We start from the raw sequence: 14,224 nt of genomic DNA, 5'->3' as shown, positions 1-14,224 counted from the left end.
TTAGACACTATGGGCCACTAGGGGCTCAGGAGCCATGCTCCACCTGAGTTCCTATCTACAGCTTGCCAAAGGATCAAAAGAGCAAATCAATCAGCCCACTTATGTTTGGCCAACACGGTATCGCTTTAATTGAATTTGAATGTTTGAAGTGGGGCAGGCATCTTCCATTTCTCCAGACTTCCTAGTTCTGTCCAACCAGCACATTTCACACATTTATTTGTATCACCTGCCCAGCCCTGGCCCTAGAATTTACTGGAATTTGCCAAGAAAGGCACAGGCGAACTGCTCAGGGTCTACTCTAGAGTCACTGATTCTCACCCAGGATCAGCCAGGTGTTAAGAATTAGTGGTTGATACAGCACCCTCTAATGAGGAGAAATGCAGTGTAAGGGTGTGGGGCAGGCAACTCAACCAAACCCCCCTGCCTCCCCATAATCCCTGCACCCTCACCCAGCCGTACAGCCTGCTCAGGGGAAGCACCTGTATAAGCAAGCTGTCTGCAGTACCTGTATATGCACTATCCTAGGCTGGCAAGCCTATGAACACCACCTTTACATAATGAACACAGATACGTAAGTAATACACACACGCTTGTTGCGCAGTCTATCCATGAAAGGACAATAAACCATGTGGCTAGGGAAGGCCCCTGGCTGGTAGGAGAGCGTGGGAGACATAATTTTCACTGTATATAATCTTTGTGTCTTTTGAAATGCATACCAGTTGTATGAACTGCCTTTTCTCCATTATTAGAACACTAAGACTCTGTGCGGAGAGCGCCCTCTCAGCTATAAAACTTCACCATACACTTCATGGCACAACTCAAATGTTTCCTGCCCCTCTGGGTCACCTTTCTTCCTAGCCAAAAGCAATCGCGTTCTCTGTGGCCCTGATCCGGGAACTTCCGTTAGACGTCCTTTACAAGAATGCTGTGGCCTGGCTCACTGAAGGTGGCCTGGGAGGTTGGGGCAGGATGTTACTTATTTCTATAAATCTAAGGGCTTACAGAAATATTTGCTAAACAGAACCCACCGACCCCTCTCCTCTTCCTAGTTTGAGGCCACCACCGATGCTTATTTTCACCTCATTTCGCTGTAGAAAGATGAGCAGATGACGGGTAACTCTGGGCTATTCCCCCATAGGCAGCATCATCTCCTGGGCATGGAGAGCTGCCCAGTAGAAATTTCTATTATATTGGGCACGTTCTATCCCTCGCTGTGCAGCCACTAGCTGCTCACCACACGTGGTACTGAGCATCTGAAATGTGGATGGCATGACTGAGGACATGAATTTGTTTTCTTTCAGTACTAGAGGCTTCATCCTCTAGGGACAGGCTTACCAGCTGAACCACACGGCCCTCAGGGATGTTTGATTTTTAAACAATTAATTAAAAGCAAGGTCAACAAAGTGATTGGTTCTAAAGTAAAAATTCAGTTTATTCATCTGTTTACGACACAGTACACAAGAGGCCAAGTGTTTCACATCATAGATTTCACTTCCAACTCTTGGAATGTTCATTTCTTTGGCTAAAAGGAGAGACCAAATGGGAAAGCCAGGCAATGCTTAGGCAACTGAGATAAGGTGAGGCAGAAGCAATGCTAACAGCATCCTCACAGGGACGGGACAGGGATGGGCACTAGCCGCAAGCAGATTTCCTAGAGCTGTTAGCTAGAAGCACAGGAGCACCACTCCCTGATGCTTGGGCCACCGCGGGCTCAGTCATCCCCACCACACAGGTACAGCAGCGCTTTCTGGTAGTCACCCTTGGTGTCTTGCTGCAAATGGTCAAAGAGAAAAAGGAAATTGAGTATTAAAAAAAGATCCAAACTCCGCCATAATATACAGGCAGAGCCAGTGCACACAGAGCTTCTCCCAAATTAACAGAGAAGACTCTACAGGACCTGACTAGATACAAAGGCCCAGAAGGCCACACCCAAACCATCATCACCACCACCACCACCACCATCATCACCATCACCATCACCATTACCACCACCACCATCATCACCATCACCATCACCACCACCACCATCATCATCATCACCACCATCACCACCACCACCACCATCACCATCACCATCACCATTACCACCACCACCATCATCACCATCACCATCACCACCACCACCATCATCATCACCACCATCACCATCACCACCACCATCACCATCACCACCACCACCACCACCATCATCATCACCACCATCACCATCACCACCACCATCACCATCACCACCACCACCATCATCATCACCACCATCACCATCACCATCACCATCACCATCACCACCACCATCACCATCACCATCACCACCACCACCATCATCATCACCACCATCACCATCACCACCACCATCACCATCACCACCACCACCACCACCATCATCATCACCGGAGGACCCTCAGGGAATGTGGCCTGGGGGAGACTTTCAAGTCACATTATTACCACAAGGGTGGAGCGAATGCGAGGTACTGGGGACTCACATGGTACGTGACTGCTCTAACTGCCCTCACAACACCACCGCTTTCTCCCTGGTCCTCCCCCTTCCAGAGAAGGTGGCGTCCTTTCCTGCCTCACAGTGCTGTTTCCTAAATTCTTAAGGTCACACGGAAATAAGCTGGTGAGGTGAAGAAACGATGACTAGGAGTCTAACTGGGACCTAAACTTTACACATATGCCCTAATACACCTGGGCACATCTACCCACTTCTAAATTCATCCTTGTAACCAGACCTGCCGTCGGAAACGTCAGGATCTAAAAAGGGATCACAATGCCTGTATGTACTACACACAGTGGGACCACTGTGAAGGCCGTTACTGGTTACATATGAATTCTCCATCTCTCCAAAACAGAGACTAAGCTGGCGGGAGAGATGGGCGTTCTGGGTCAAAGCCCCCAGGCCAATCACAGAGGATTTTCCAAGAAATGGAAATATAATAAATGTAAAATGTAATTGATCTAAATCTCTTGAGGATGTCAGCAGCTCTTACAGGGTCATCATCAGGAACACCAATTGCATTGTAGAATAACACATGTGGGAAACACAAAACATTTGCCTGTTCTATAGGATTCCAGGACAAATCGCACTTTCAAAATAAATCCTTGATATTTGGTGACTATCTCTTCCCCAGTGAATTAGAAAACACAGACCCTCCCCGGGGTCCCGGGCCCCCCCAAGGGCAGTGTGGGCGACGCGGCACCGTGGGCTCACCTGGATGTAATAGTACAGGGACTTGCCATACTTCCTCTTGAATTCAGACCTGATCTTCAACATGTCCACTTCACTGCGGGAGATCATGATTCTGATCAGGACCTTGTCGCGTGTCCCCTTGCCCTGAAAGTCAAGGCAACATTCCAAGTTAATTCACTGAGAGCAATGTTAACCACAAACCGATCGAGCACATTTTCTTGCCCCTGGAACTGATCTGGATTCCTGATGCTGCTCACTAACAGATCACAAATGGAACAGTGTGACTATTCCCTGAAGAGAAAATGAGCATGAAACACAGCAGGGTGACGTCAGCACGGACTCCCACATGTGCATTCACTGAATGTGGGCTGAGCACTAAGCACTGCAAGGCTCGGTTCAACGAGTGTGCGAGTTTGCACATGTAACAAATAGGTCCCGGCTCTCCAGGGCTCAGAGAGGCCACACTGTCCCGTTTCCATCGTTGCCCTGTGCCAGCATGCATGGCATGAGCAGAAAGACCCCTGAGTTTACTGGCAGAGCCTCAGACCATGGGCGCCAAGGTAAGGGTCATATTTTACATGAGCCTGAGGAGAGGTGGGGAGAGGCAGTGTGGACAAGGGGGTGACCCAGGAGGAAGTAGGCGGGCCTGGAAGATGGAAAGAACCGGGCACATGTGAGGCATGGACAGTGGGATGGGACTGTGGGAAGAGATGCTTCATTCAAGGGACAGTGGCTGGGCTGGCTTTGGAGTCCGTAGACCCAAGTTCTAATCTGGCTATGGAACCTCACGCAAGCTGAAGCTTTCTGAGCTCCAGCCTCCTCACCTATAAAGAAAATAACAACAATAAAACAATAAGCCTCAGGCTCCTTGGTAATTATTTAAGTTCAAGTAAGTTGCACAATGTCTATTACATCGTGGCTGCTGAACAGTCTCCCCCGCCCTTGCTGGTTTTCTCTCAGAGGCGACAGGAGGGAATCACTGAGAAACCTGAGCAGGGTCAGGTGCAACCATCCGCTGGCTCGCTCTCTCCCGGGCGCTGTGCTTTCTGCCTGTACACAGACACGTGTTCGAGTGGCTGGAGAGTGAGAAGATGGGTTGGTGGCTTCCTCTCTGTCGAATGCAGCCACAGCTGGCTGGTGCGCTCTGCACCTAGACCTCCGTCACTAGGCAGGGGACTTAGTTTGGGGACATGAAAGAGGAGTCGAGTGTGGAAACCTAGACCTCTCGGCCCGCTGCCCTTACCTTCATGGAGTCGTACAGTCGGTCAGCAAAGTACAGGGGCTTGTTCTGGACACACTGGACTGTGGGGAGAAGCAAAGGGGTCAGTTACTCCTCTGTCCACTAGTGGGGATGAGGCTCTAACCTGGGCACACACCAGACGACCTGAATGGGCTGCAAAACGGGAGGGTCTGAGAATATCAGGGACCCTGTGTGGCACTCAGCCCCCTGAGGGAACACCAGGAACCCTGTGTGGCACTCAGCCCCCTGAGGGGACACCGGGGACCCTGTGGGGCACTCAGCCCCCTGAGGGGACACCGGGGACCCTGTGCGGCACTCAGCCCCCTGAGGCTGTACACTGGGGACCCTGTGGGGCACTCAGCCCCCTGAGGGGGCACCGGGGACCCTGTGGGGCACTCAGCCCCCTGAGGCTGTACACTGGGGACTCCGAGGCCACAGAAACCCAGGGACAATGAGAACATCTCCACAGAGGCCTTTCTCTTGCTACTTTTGCGTCAGCAGTTTACTGAGAGCAGATGTCCACCAGGGATGGGGGACCAACCACACTTACTCACCCAGGTTCAGGAAAGCATTTTCCAGGTCTCCCTTGACCTCCTTCTTGATGCTCTCCAACATGTCATAAGGGCTGTAGCTCTTGTACCTGTCAAATACTAAGGAAAAGCAACAAGTAATTACTAAAACGGAGCAACCAGTCAAAACTGTCGATGATCACCCACACGGTTATATACCACAATTGAAAAAAAAGAAAAAGAAAAGAATAATCGCAGCGTCTAAGGGCTAAGGGGTTGCCATGGTAACCAGAGCTGACATTGTACCAGTTGCCCTGGGACAACTGTCCCGTGCACGTGGCCTGAATGGCACAGCCTGGGCCATGTTTGAACATCTCCATCTCCCCTGAGTGGAACCCATTCTATCCGGAAGCCACAGGAAGTAATACGTAGCACCCAGCCAAGTCCATTACTTCAACACACGTAGCAGAACAGAAGGATCCTCAGACAAGAAGGGGCAGCAAGCTAAAGCACAGGATCATGGGAACTACTTAAGGGAAACACGGATCCACAATGGGAGAGAAGGGCAAATGGATATGGGGAGGGAAACAGGGGTGCAATGTGGAGAGTGGACTTGGCTCTGGCAGATGTGAGCCCCAACACCGACACCCGGGGCTCCCGGAGCACACAGCACCCACCTTTCTGGAGGTGGAACACGCTGCGCTCGGTCATGATGCTGATCCACTTGGGAACATCAGTTCCTTTCCTCTTCACTCCAGCGTCATAGAGATCCTACGAGCACAACCCACCAGGAAAGGTAACTAGAGGATCCACAGCCAATCATAGAAACGTCATGTGAAAACACTAAAATCTACACATTCAAAACGCCAAGTGAGAAAGGATGACTGCGCTACAGACGTGGGGAAAAGGATGAAAGGGGCGCAAGTTTTCATCAAGAGCAGGCTTCCCTAGACACCGACAGATCTTCGTGAGACTAGATTGTTCGTGAGGCCAGCACTGCCCAAATCTCCTTCCTTGAACACCGGAAGGACTGAGGGCTTCTATGCACATAGAGAAGGACACGCAAGCGTTCCTAGCACACCCAGCCCCCCTTCCCTATTGGCACCATAATAGCAAGTAAGCTAGTGGCCAAATACTAGGTCCGGTGCCCACACCTGAGCTTCTTAGAGACTCGGGAAATGACGGAGCTGAGAAAGGAGCCAGGCCAACCTTATATTCAGCTTCTGGAAAATTTAAAGGCTATAAATAACACGAACAATGGTGGGGAGGGTGGGGGAGAGGCGTAAGCAAGGGTAGATACTCATTCCGTGAACATCCATTATCCGGAAATCGTAAAACCCACCTTCTATTACTTTATTTAAAAACCTTTTCCGCCAGTTGCTAAAAGTACAGTGTAAAATATATCGAAATTTAAAACTAAAATGAATCTTAGTAAGTTTTGTTCTGCAGCTCTTCTGAATGTTCTGAGATAGCTACTGACACCCAGGAAAGGCACATAGCCCAGAGCAATGTGAATCAGCTTCACAAGTCGTTCACGGGGAATATGTGACTAGAACCAGAAAGAGTTCTGCTGGGCTCTCCCTTCCGGCCTGGCTGTGCCTCCCCTATCTCCTTCGGCTTTCTCTATCATTTACTCTGCTGGTGTTCACTGTAGCAAATGCACAGCTCACCACACCCTGCAGAAACTGGCGCACACACACACACACACACACACACACACACAAAGCCTAAAGGAGCATGTGAGTCAGGTATGGTTCCTGTAATTACCACCAGCGATGTAAGGGGATGCCCGTTAATAACCAGTGCTCCCAGAAAGTGTAAATGAAGCCCACAAACTCTGACATTCCTCCCTTCCCTGCAGCGGCTACTTCCCTTCTCCTCCCTCGAACTGTGGACTGGACACAGTGACTCACTTCCAGTGAACAGAGCAGGACAGAGTGACTGTGTGACTCCTGAGATCAGACCACAGAGCATGTGGCTTCCTCCTTGCTCTCCCATGATCACTCAATCTGGGAAAGCTGGCTGCCATGTTGTGAGGACACTCAAGCAGCCATGCAGAGTCCATGTGGAGAGATGCCAAGGCCTCTGCCAACAGTCCTGTGGGTGGCCCTCAGGTGCCAGCAGCCCTGGTCACCATTATGTGTGGCCCTGAGCCAGAACCACCCAGCCAGGCCACTCCCTAATTCCTGACCCACAGAAACCGAGAGGTAATAAATGGTTACCGTTTTCAGCCACTCTGATTGAAGGTAATCTGTTACACAGCGTAGATAATTACTATACAAACTCTCCAGAGGCTTCCCAGAAAACAGAAACCCACAACACCACCCTGGCACCTACCCGGGCATCTTGGTCAATCAGCTCATAATCGATGACAGATCCGTCCTCTGCTCTTCTACCCTACAGAGGAAAAGTTAACAACATCAACTATATTCCTTTGCACATTTTAATGCTAATTTTCTCTCCAAGTCATGTAAGCCATTATTTAATTCACTGAACAAACGCCTACTTAAAATTTTTCTTCACTTTGAAGTCTAGACCAGACCAAGGATGGATGAAATAGTTGAGGAAGTGGGGTGGGGGCTGTGCCTCACAGCATCACCTGCTTCTCGGTACCCAGTCCTGGGCGAAGCCCCTTACAGAACATCCCCACTCGAAAAAGAAAAAGAAGCTAATGATCCTGAGTTTCTCCCCTCAGAGCGTACAGTCCAGATGGAGAACAAGCATGGCCCAGGTGGAAAAGCACAGCCATCTCTGGCTCTAAGATGTGAAATGCAAGTGAGGGAGAATCTGTCAGGGAGTAGAGCCAGCAAGGTCTGCGGACAGTGGGGACGGGGAGGTGAGCCTGGGAGGATGTCAGCCGGGCTTGTGAAGGGCAGGGGAGAAAGCCATTCGGTGCAGCAGCGCCAGCACCGGAGGCTGAGACCCAGCAGCACCAGGGAGGGAGGTGATGCCGGCTGCAGCAGGTGAGAGGAGGGAATCCCAGGAAGATCAAGTAGGGAGAACCAGGGTGCAGGGGACTCTTTTAAAAAGCAGAAAGCCTGGATTTGATGCCACTGAAATGGTTTTTGATCAGGGGAATAAAATGGTGAAAATGAACTGCAAAAAAGACCAGTGGATGGCGGCAGGCAGGGCAGTGGGAGGGAGCAGAGCCAGGGAGGCGGCTCGGAGCTGCCCCAGGGATGGAGATGCGAGTGGGCAGGAGGCAGCATTCAATCGGCCACTTGTCCTCAGGTTCCTGGGGAAAAGAATGTCTCTTCCCTCCCTGGCACGTAGGCTTTAAACTGCATACTGGTCAGAACTCAGATTCAGAAAGGAAATGCCTTTCACCCTCATTAATGTGGTAACATCAGCAAACAAACAAAGGCCTCCCCACCCCTCTCCGGGCAAAAGACTACACAGGCCAATCCTCTCATCAGAAGTGAGAGCAGGTGAAAGAAACAACAGGGTCGCTTCCACTGGGTCCTAGGTGGCCACAGAGAGAGGCAAAGCGACCTTCCTCAAGTCACGTGGCAAGAGCTGGCACATAAGTCCAGGCCAGGACGTGAGAGCCGCCCACCCCTCCTCTGGCCCACAAGTCCACCTGACCACGCCGTTTTGCTGGATAAGAAATCCCATCACAAAAAAATAACAACTCTGCAGGGACAGGGCAAACCCACTGTCGGAAATGCAGCTGCCGTTTCTGATGCGGGCACAGAGGACTGAGTTAATTCACTCTCAAGTATAAAATGAGGTATGGGACTTGCCTTGGGAAGAAGCAAGAACAAAGAAATAAACCGGAAACCAACCTTTGCGAGGGCAACCATCAGCTTGCGGAAGTCGCCGGATGTGTCGGAAATAATGTCCTTCTCCAGATCAGTCTTGTACACTTGGAAAGCAACACACGTGGGTTACGATTCCTGTCTGTGCAGCTAGCCAGCCACTCCACCCACCCCTGCCCAAATGTAAGTGGATTTCCTAGAATGAACCAAACCCTCATCAACCCAGAGCCAGTATTCTTTCTTATCAGTAACAAGGGGCAGACCGAGCTGGATCATAGATCAGATCATGCTCAAGCTCATCTTTGATCAGTGACCCCTTCTGTAACTAAAATATTGGTTCCCACCCTGCTTGACTAGGAATACTCATTCTGAACATAAAAAAAATTGAAGGGCTACATACACACACACACACACACACACACTGGTGCTTTATTATCCACTGAGCAAGAAAATGCACAATGGCAGAAGCTAGTAAGATTTAAGTAGTACTTGTGAGTTAATTTCCATTATTCAAAATAGCATCTATATTGAAACACAGAACACATACCCATGTAAGCTGCATCATTTATCCTACCCACAGCCTCCTATACTGCTCGGTGCACACAGGTCCCCCTGCCTCTCACAGCAATCTCTGGGTCCACAGGTGGGAACCCCCTGAGTGGAGGCTGGGTGGCACCCAATAAATGAAAGCCATGTATACCTTCCTCTTCTCCCCATCTCACCTTTTCAATAGATTTTAATTTCTCTCCTGCCTGTCCTTTTGTAGACGTTCTAGTAGAAGGTAATAGTCAAAACCCTGGCCATAAGCAGACGGAGGAGAGGGACCTGGACCACGGCAAACCCCTGGACAAAGGGTAGGCACTTCTGCGTCCGTAACCAGGCCTCCTACACTGAACAGTGGCCCAGAGAGCTATGATGGGGGCTAGAGAAGCTGGGCTGAGAGGATGTATCACAGAAGCAGGGCTACTCACTTTCCTTGTAGACTCTGTTAATTTCCTGCAGCTCCTGGTTGGTCCTGGAGCAGATGATCTCAATGAGAGAGTCCTCATCCGTGCCCAGCCCCTGTGAACCAGGCAGGACAAATGTCAGCAGGCAAGTCTTCCTGGCCATTAGCTTTCTCTGATCTCAACCAGGTAAACTGCAGACATGACCGGGTCACATGCTCCCTTCTGCGTCCTACTGAGGGATCTGTGCTGTATTCCTCAGCACGAGCTAATGTTATTTTCTATTCTTTTAAAAAATGCTTCACCTGAATACAAGATGGTATGACATATTTGAGTTCAACTATATTAAACATATTTTTTATAGCAAATAGGGAGGGACACCAAAATGTTAAAAGTTTTTGCCTTTTGGTGATGGGTTTATAAAATGGGTAACTGTTTCTTATTCCCATTTTTCTTTATTTTTCAATTTCTATAATCACCCACTATTTTAATAGATGGGAAAATAACTTTCTTTACTAAAACAATTCTGGTCAGTAATTTAAAATAAAGGAATATAGAGATTTCATGTTATCATTTCCAGCCAACATCGTCAGATTTAAATTAAGTCTTTTTTTTTTTTTTAACCAGAAATAGGTAGAGATAAGATGAAATTTCTAGCTTCGCCTCTTTGAAATGTAAAATTGGGTTAATGTTAAAAATTTCATTCTTATATTTCCATTTTTGCTTGATTACTATGCACTCTTCGGGCATTTTAGGGAAGCAAAAGGAAATAATGAAGTGCCAAATAAACCTAGACATCAACACTTTATTAAGGAATAAGAATTTGCTGGGTGATGTATTCAAATTTAATATATACACTTTTGAGCGAGCCAGACAGCTTGAAAGGACGCAATGAAACATGTATTTCAAAGCTAGCTTCATGATCAAAGTCAAGATTTAATAATCAGGACTCTCTAATACTTGTCTTTTTGAATATGGAAATATCACTTTGAACTAAGTGGAATTACAACTGTTTAAAATGTAAATCAATTATAAGGTGTTACTACAATAAGAAACTTCCTGATCCACATGAAAAGTATGTCAGCTATTAATTAAACTTATTAGAGTTTATATGCCCCTGAAAAGTGGTTTGTGTAATATAAACTAAGCCTCAGGTTAACGGTTAATTTTGAATTTTATTCTTAATCTAATCTGTGAGCCAATGCTTCTTCCTCCAGAGTTTTTCATCACAATTCATAGAGGTTCCAAGCAAAGTCAAAATTTATTTTCTTCTTAGCCAAGGGTCTACAAAGCATTCTCTGCAAGTGCTACAGAATGACTACCAAACATCTTCCAACATTGCAGAGGGCAGTTTTTCCATCTAACAATAACTCATGCATTGGAGGAAATGCATGCAGACATGTAAAGCAGGTATGCAACGTAAGGTGTGTTTTCCTCCACCACTGAGATACCAGCGCTAAGATCTGGACATTCCAATAGTGGTTTTATCTCTATAGTCAAAGGTGACCTTGGCAACTGCTAAAACTGGGCCCAGCTTTCCCCAGACTGTCCACAATTCCTATCACAAGGGCAACTTCTCCTGTAACACATGGCAGTATCGCCACTGGTATCGCCAGAAGTCAAAACAAAATTTTTTTAAAAGCACAGTTCAGCTGACATCACTTCAAGCTTTATGGATTTCAGAGGGGTACTCGGCTGTGAGGGCTAATGGAAGAGCTGGCATCAGGTCAAAGAGTTAGAAGTCAAAGCACCTTTCATTAGGCCCAATCACAAGGTTACCACGGTGACTGACAGCTCAAACAGGTCCGTCTCATGTCACTAATCCTGGTAATAGATACTAGTGAAACGGCATGAGTCACAACTAATGAGTTCCTGATGAAAATAAGATACACGGATGTGCAGTGACGATGGTCAGAAGACACCTCGGAGAGGCCAGCTCATCGATGGCTCCAAAGGTCCCTGGCTTGGTTTTCAGGGAGAGTTCTTTTTATCCAGCGGGATCATGACGTGTTGTTGACTTTTATCATTCTTAATCAGATCTTCCCTGCAATATAGCCGACTTAGGAAACTCAGGGCAAGGCTGCTCAGATAAACCAGTTGGAGGAAGGAAGATCTCGCCACAAACCTTTCAGCAGCCTGGAGCGACCTATCGAGTTCACGACCCTGGACATGCCTGGTGTGGGAAGCTGCCTCCCTCGAGAGGGGCTCTCTGGGAAAAGGGATGACAACCGAACTGTGACATCAGCTCTGGTGACAGGCTCGGCCTCTTCATAGTTCAGGGACAGTGGCACCGTAGAAAACGCACTCGACTTAGAATAAAGAATCAGAACTACAGCTTTCTCCCTAAGGGGAGGCTTTCCCCAGGTCTGTCAGCAGAGGGCAGTATCTGATTACTCAAAGTGTTGCAGCCGCACACTATGAAAGGGTCGTTTTGTGCTTTGCGGGAACATGCATTTATGTGTATGCATCTGTTACATCTGTATACTGCTTGATGTTTTAGGTGCACACAAAATTCAGGGTGTTTCCAAACTGGGATTCTGACGCTGTAACTTAAACTAAAATTCCATGTTCAAAAATAACTTTGAAAAGAAAAACAAGAGGAAATATGTGCTACAATACTTTGAACGAAACACAGGTATCACTCACAATCTGAAATCACTCTTTATATGCACTGTGATGTTCTGATTTTGCCCGAATTTGAATTAAACAATAGGATTGATAAGGAGGTCAGGAAAAGAAACACCCAAGAACATGGGCAGAATTTGCGAGCATCACTTAACAAAAGCTCTGAGTTTTACTTTTGCCTCAAATATCACAACAAATCTTTTCCAAGGAGGAAGTGTAATCAAGGAAGTAGTTTTTCCAAATGGTATTTCAATTGCCCAGGTGCCAAGCAGTAGCAGCTGGTAACTGACTTCTCAGCATCATGAAATTTCTTTACAGGCTTAAAAAAAAAAGTAATTGAAATATTTTTGGTACAAATCTTAAGACTTCAGTTCATTAAAAAAAAAAGATGGTTCCAAATGAGAATTCAACAAAACCGAAAATCACCCACTTATACTCAGAAAGCTGTAATTCACAAATATTAACGGCAGACTCGGCCGAGATTGCACCCCACACGTGCCTACCTTCATGGAGGCCTTCAGCTCGGAAGCATCGTACTGAGCAGGTGTTTTCAAGAGGCCCAGAATCACGGTCTCCAGGTGGCCGGACAAGGCTGACTTGAGTGCTGACGCAAGTTCCTTCAGGGAAAAAAACATGGAAATCATGGTTGGTAACCAATATTCACTTCAAGCTTGCGGAAAACCAAAGAGGGATGTGTTTGGGAAGCAGGTTGTGATTCTGTGACTATTCAGGGTCTTGGATCAAACGATCCCTCAGCTGCAGGCCCTTCAACAGATGCCGGTATCAGAAACCAAAGGCTCAAGACCTTCCCCTGACAAAACCCCTTCAAACCCAAGCTGATGTTGCCTCCTCGCCCAGGCATTGCAAGGAAACCAGAGCAGGATGCAATTCCTCAGGAAGCGACGAGTGGGAGAGCAGTGTCCAATACACCCGCACGTGGCCAGAGCCGGCGGAAGACGGGCACTTTCTGGGGTCAGGGCCTCTGCCAAGAAGGAGCTGGTGTGAGTGGAGAGCAGGGACGTCGTGACCTGCGGATACTGTCCTGTGAAAGGTGTTGGTACAGCTGTGCCAAGGGTAGCTCCTGAATGTATCCAGAAGGGACCGTGGCTGAAAGGGGCTCATGAAGCCTTCCTGTGCAGAACACCTCACCCAAGACCAAGAAAATGCCGGTGTGTTCGTGCCACATGGGGATGGGTTGGTAGTGACGATGGAGACTAAAGCCCCGATGACCTCTCTGACTTCCCCACTGCATGCTATTTCTCAAGGGTTCCACTGTCACATTAACACAGATTTTAAGTCATGAGTCAGTGGCACCCATGGATGCAGACAGATACCCCAAAATTCAATGCTGCTCTTAACGAGGCTTCCTTGGGATCACGTTTCCTACAAATCATGAGCACTGGGTGGCAACGCACTCTGCTGTTTTAATTATTTTCTCCTCCTTTCCCTTTTCCCCTCCTCTTCTCTTCCTTCTTCCTTTCTCTCCTGCTTGCCAACTGCACCCCATGGCATCTACAGGGTCCAGACCCTAGAGGTGCTTGTGGGCGCTAAGCGGTGATGAGAGAATCTTCTCACGTCATTCACAGAGGTTGAGAACTGAGATGGATCATCCTAGAAGTGATCTGGCCCCACCCTTCCAACACCGACCTTCTCCCGCTGCCCGCCGGCACGTAGGAGGGGACATTAAAAGCAACACCTTCCAATTATAGCACCAATTTTCCAACTTGGAACTTTGAGGTTAGGTAATTCCAAACTTAGCCTACCCTTGCCACTCCCCTCTCTCTACCTGTTCTCTGTTCAAACCTCAAATAGCATTTGTGGACCTACTGACGTCTTCTGCTTCCATTATAAACACCCATGAGTGCTCAGCTTCCTCTGCTCCTAATGTCTAGCACAAGGCTCTACAATAACAGAAACTCCAGAAATGTCTGGTAAATAAAACATAATCTTTCCCTATACGG

At 48.0% G+C, this 14,224-nt stretch overlaps 1 protein-coding gene across 4 annotated transcripts in view; it reads right to left on the bottom strand.

Moving 5' to 3' along the window:
* Nucleotides 1-1,407: 1,407 nt before the first annotated feature.
* Nucleotides 1,408-14,224, bottom strand: part of ANXA2 (annexin A2) — a 45,391-nt gene continuing 32,574 nt past the window's right edge. For all 4 annotated transcript variants that reach the window (XM_081094781.1, XM_081094780.1, XM_081094782.1 and 1 more), the window contains 9 exons: nt 12,767-12,880; nt 9,666-9,756; nt 8,722-8,801; nt 7,274-7,333; nt 5,614-5,707; nt 4,982-5,077; nt 4,431-4,489; nt 3,209-3,331; nt 1,408-1,771 (listed from right to left, as the gene is read on the bottom strand). In XM_081094781.1, the coding sequence (XP_080950907.1) occupies nt 1,712-1,771; nt 3,209-3,331; nt 4,431-4,489; nt 4,982-5,077; nt 5,614-5,707; nt 7,274-7,333; nt 8,722-8,801; nt 9,666-9,756; nt 12,767-12,880 (777 nt within the window). In that variant the 3' untranslated portion in view covers nt 1,408-1,711. The remainder of the gene's footprint in view (nt 1,772-3,208; nt 3,332-4,430; nt 4,490-4,981; nt 5,078-5,613; nt 5,708-7,273; nt 7,334-8,721; nt 8,802-9,665; nt 9,757-12,766; nt 12,881-14,224) is intronic.

The sequence above is a fragment of the Myotis nattereri genome (assembly GCF_964212035.1).
Source record: "Myotis nattereri genome assembly, chromosome: 1".
NCBI lineage: Eukaryota > Metazoa > Chordata > Mammalia > Chiroptera > Vespertilionidae > Myotis > Myotis nattereri.
The sequence above is the reverse complement of the archived record's forward strand: the minus strand, read 5'-3'. Positions and strand labels throughout refer to the sequence as shown.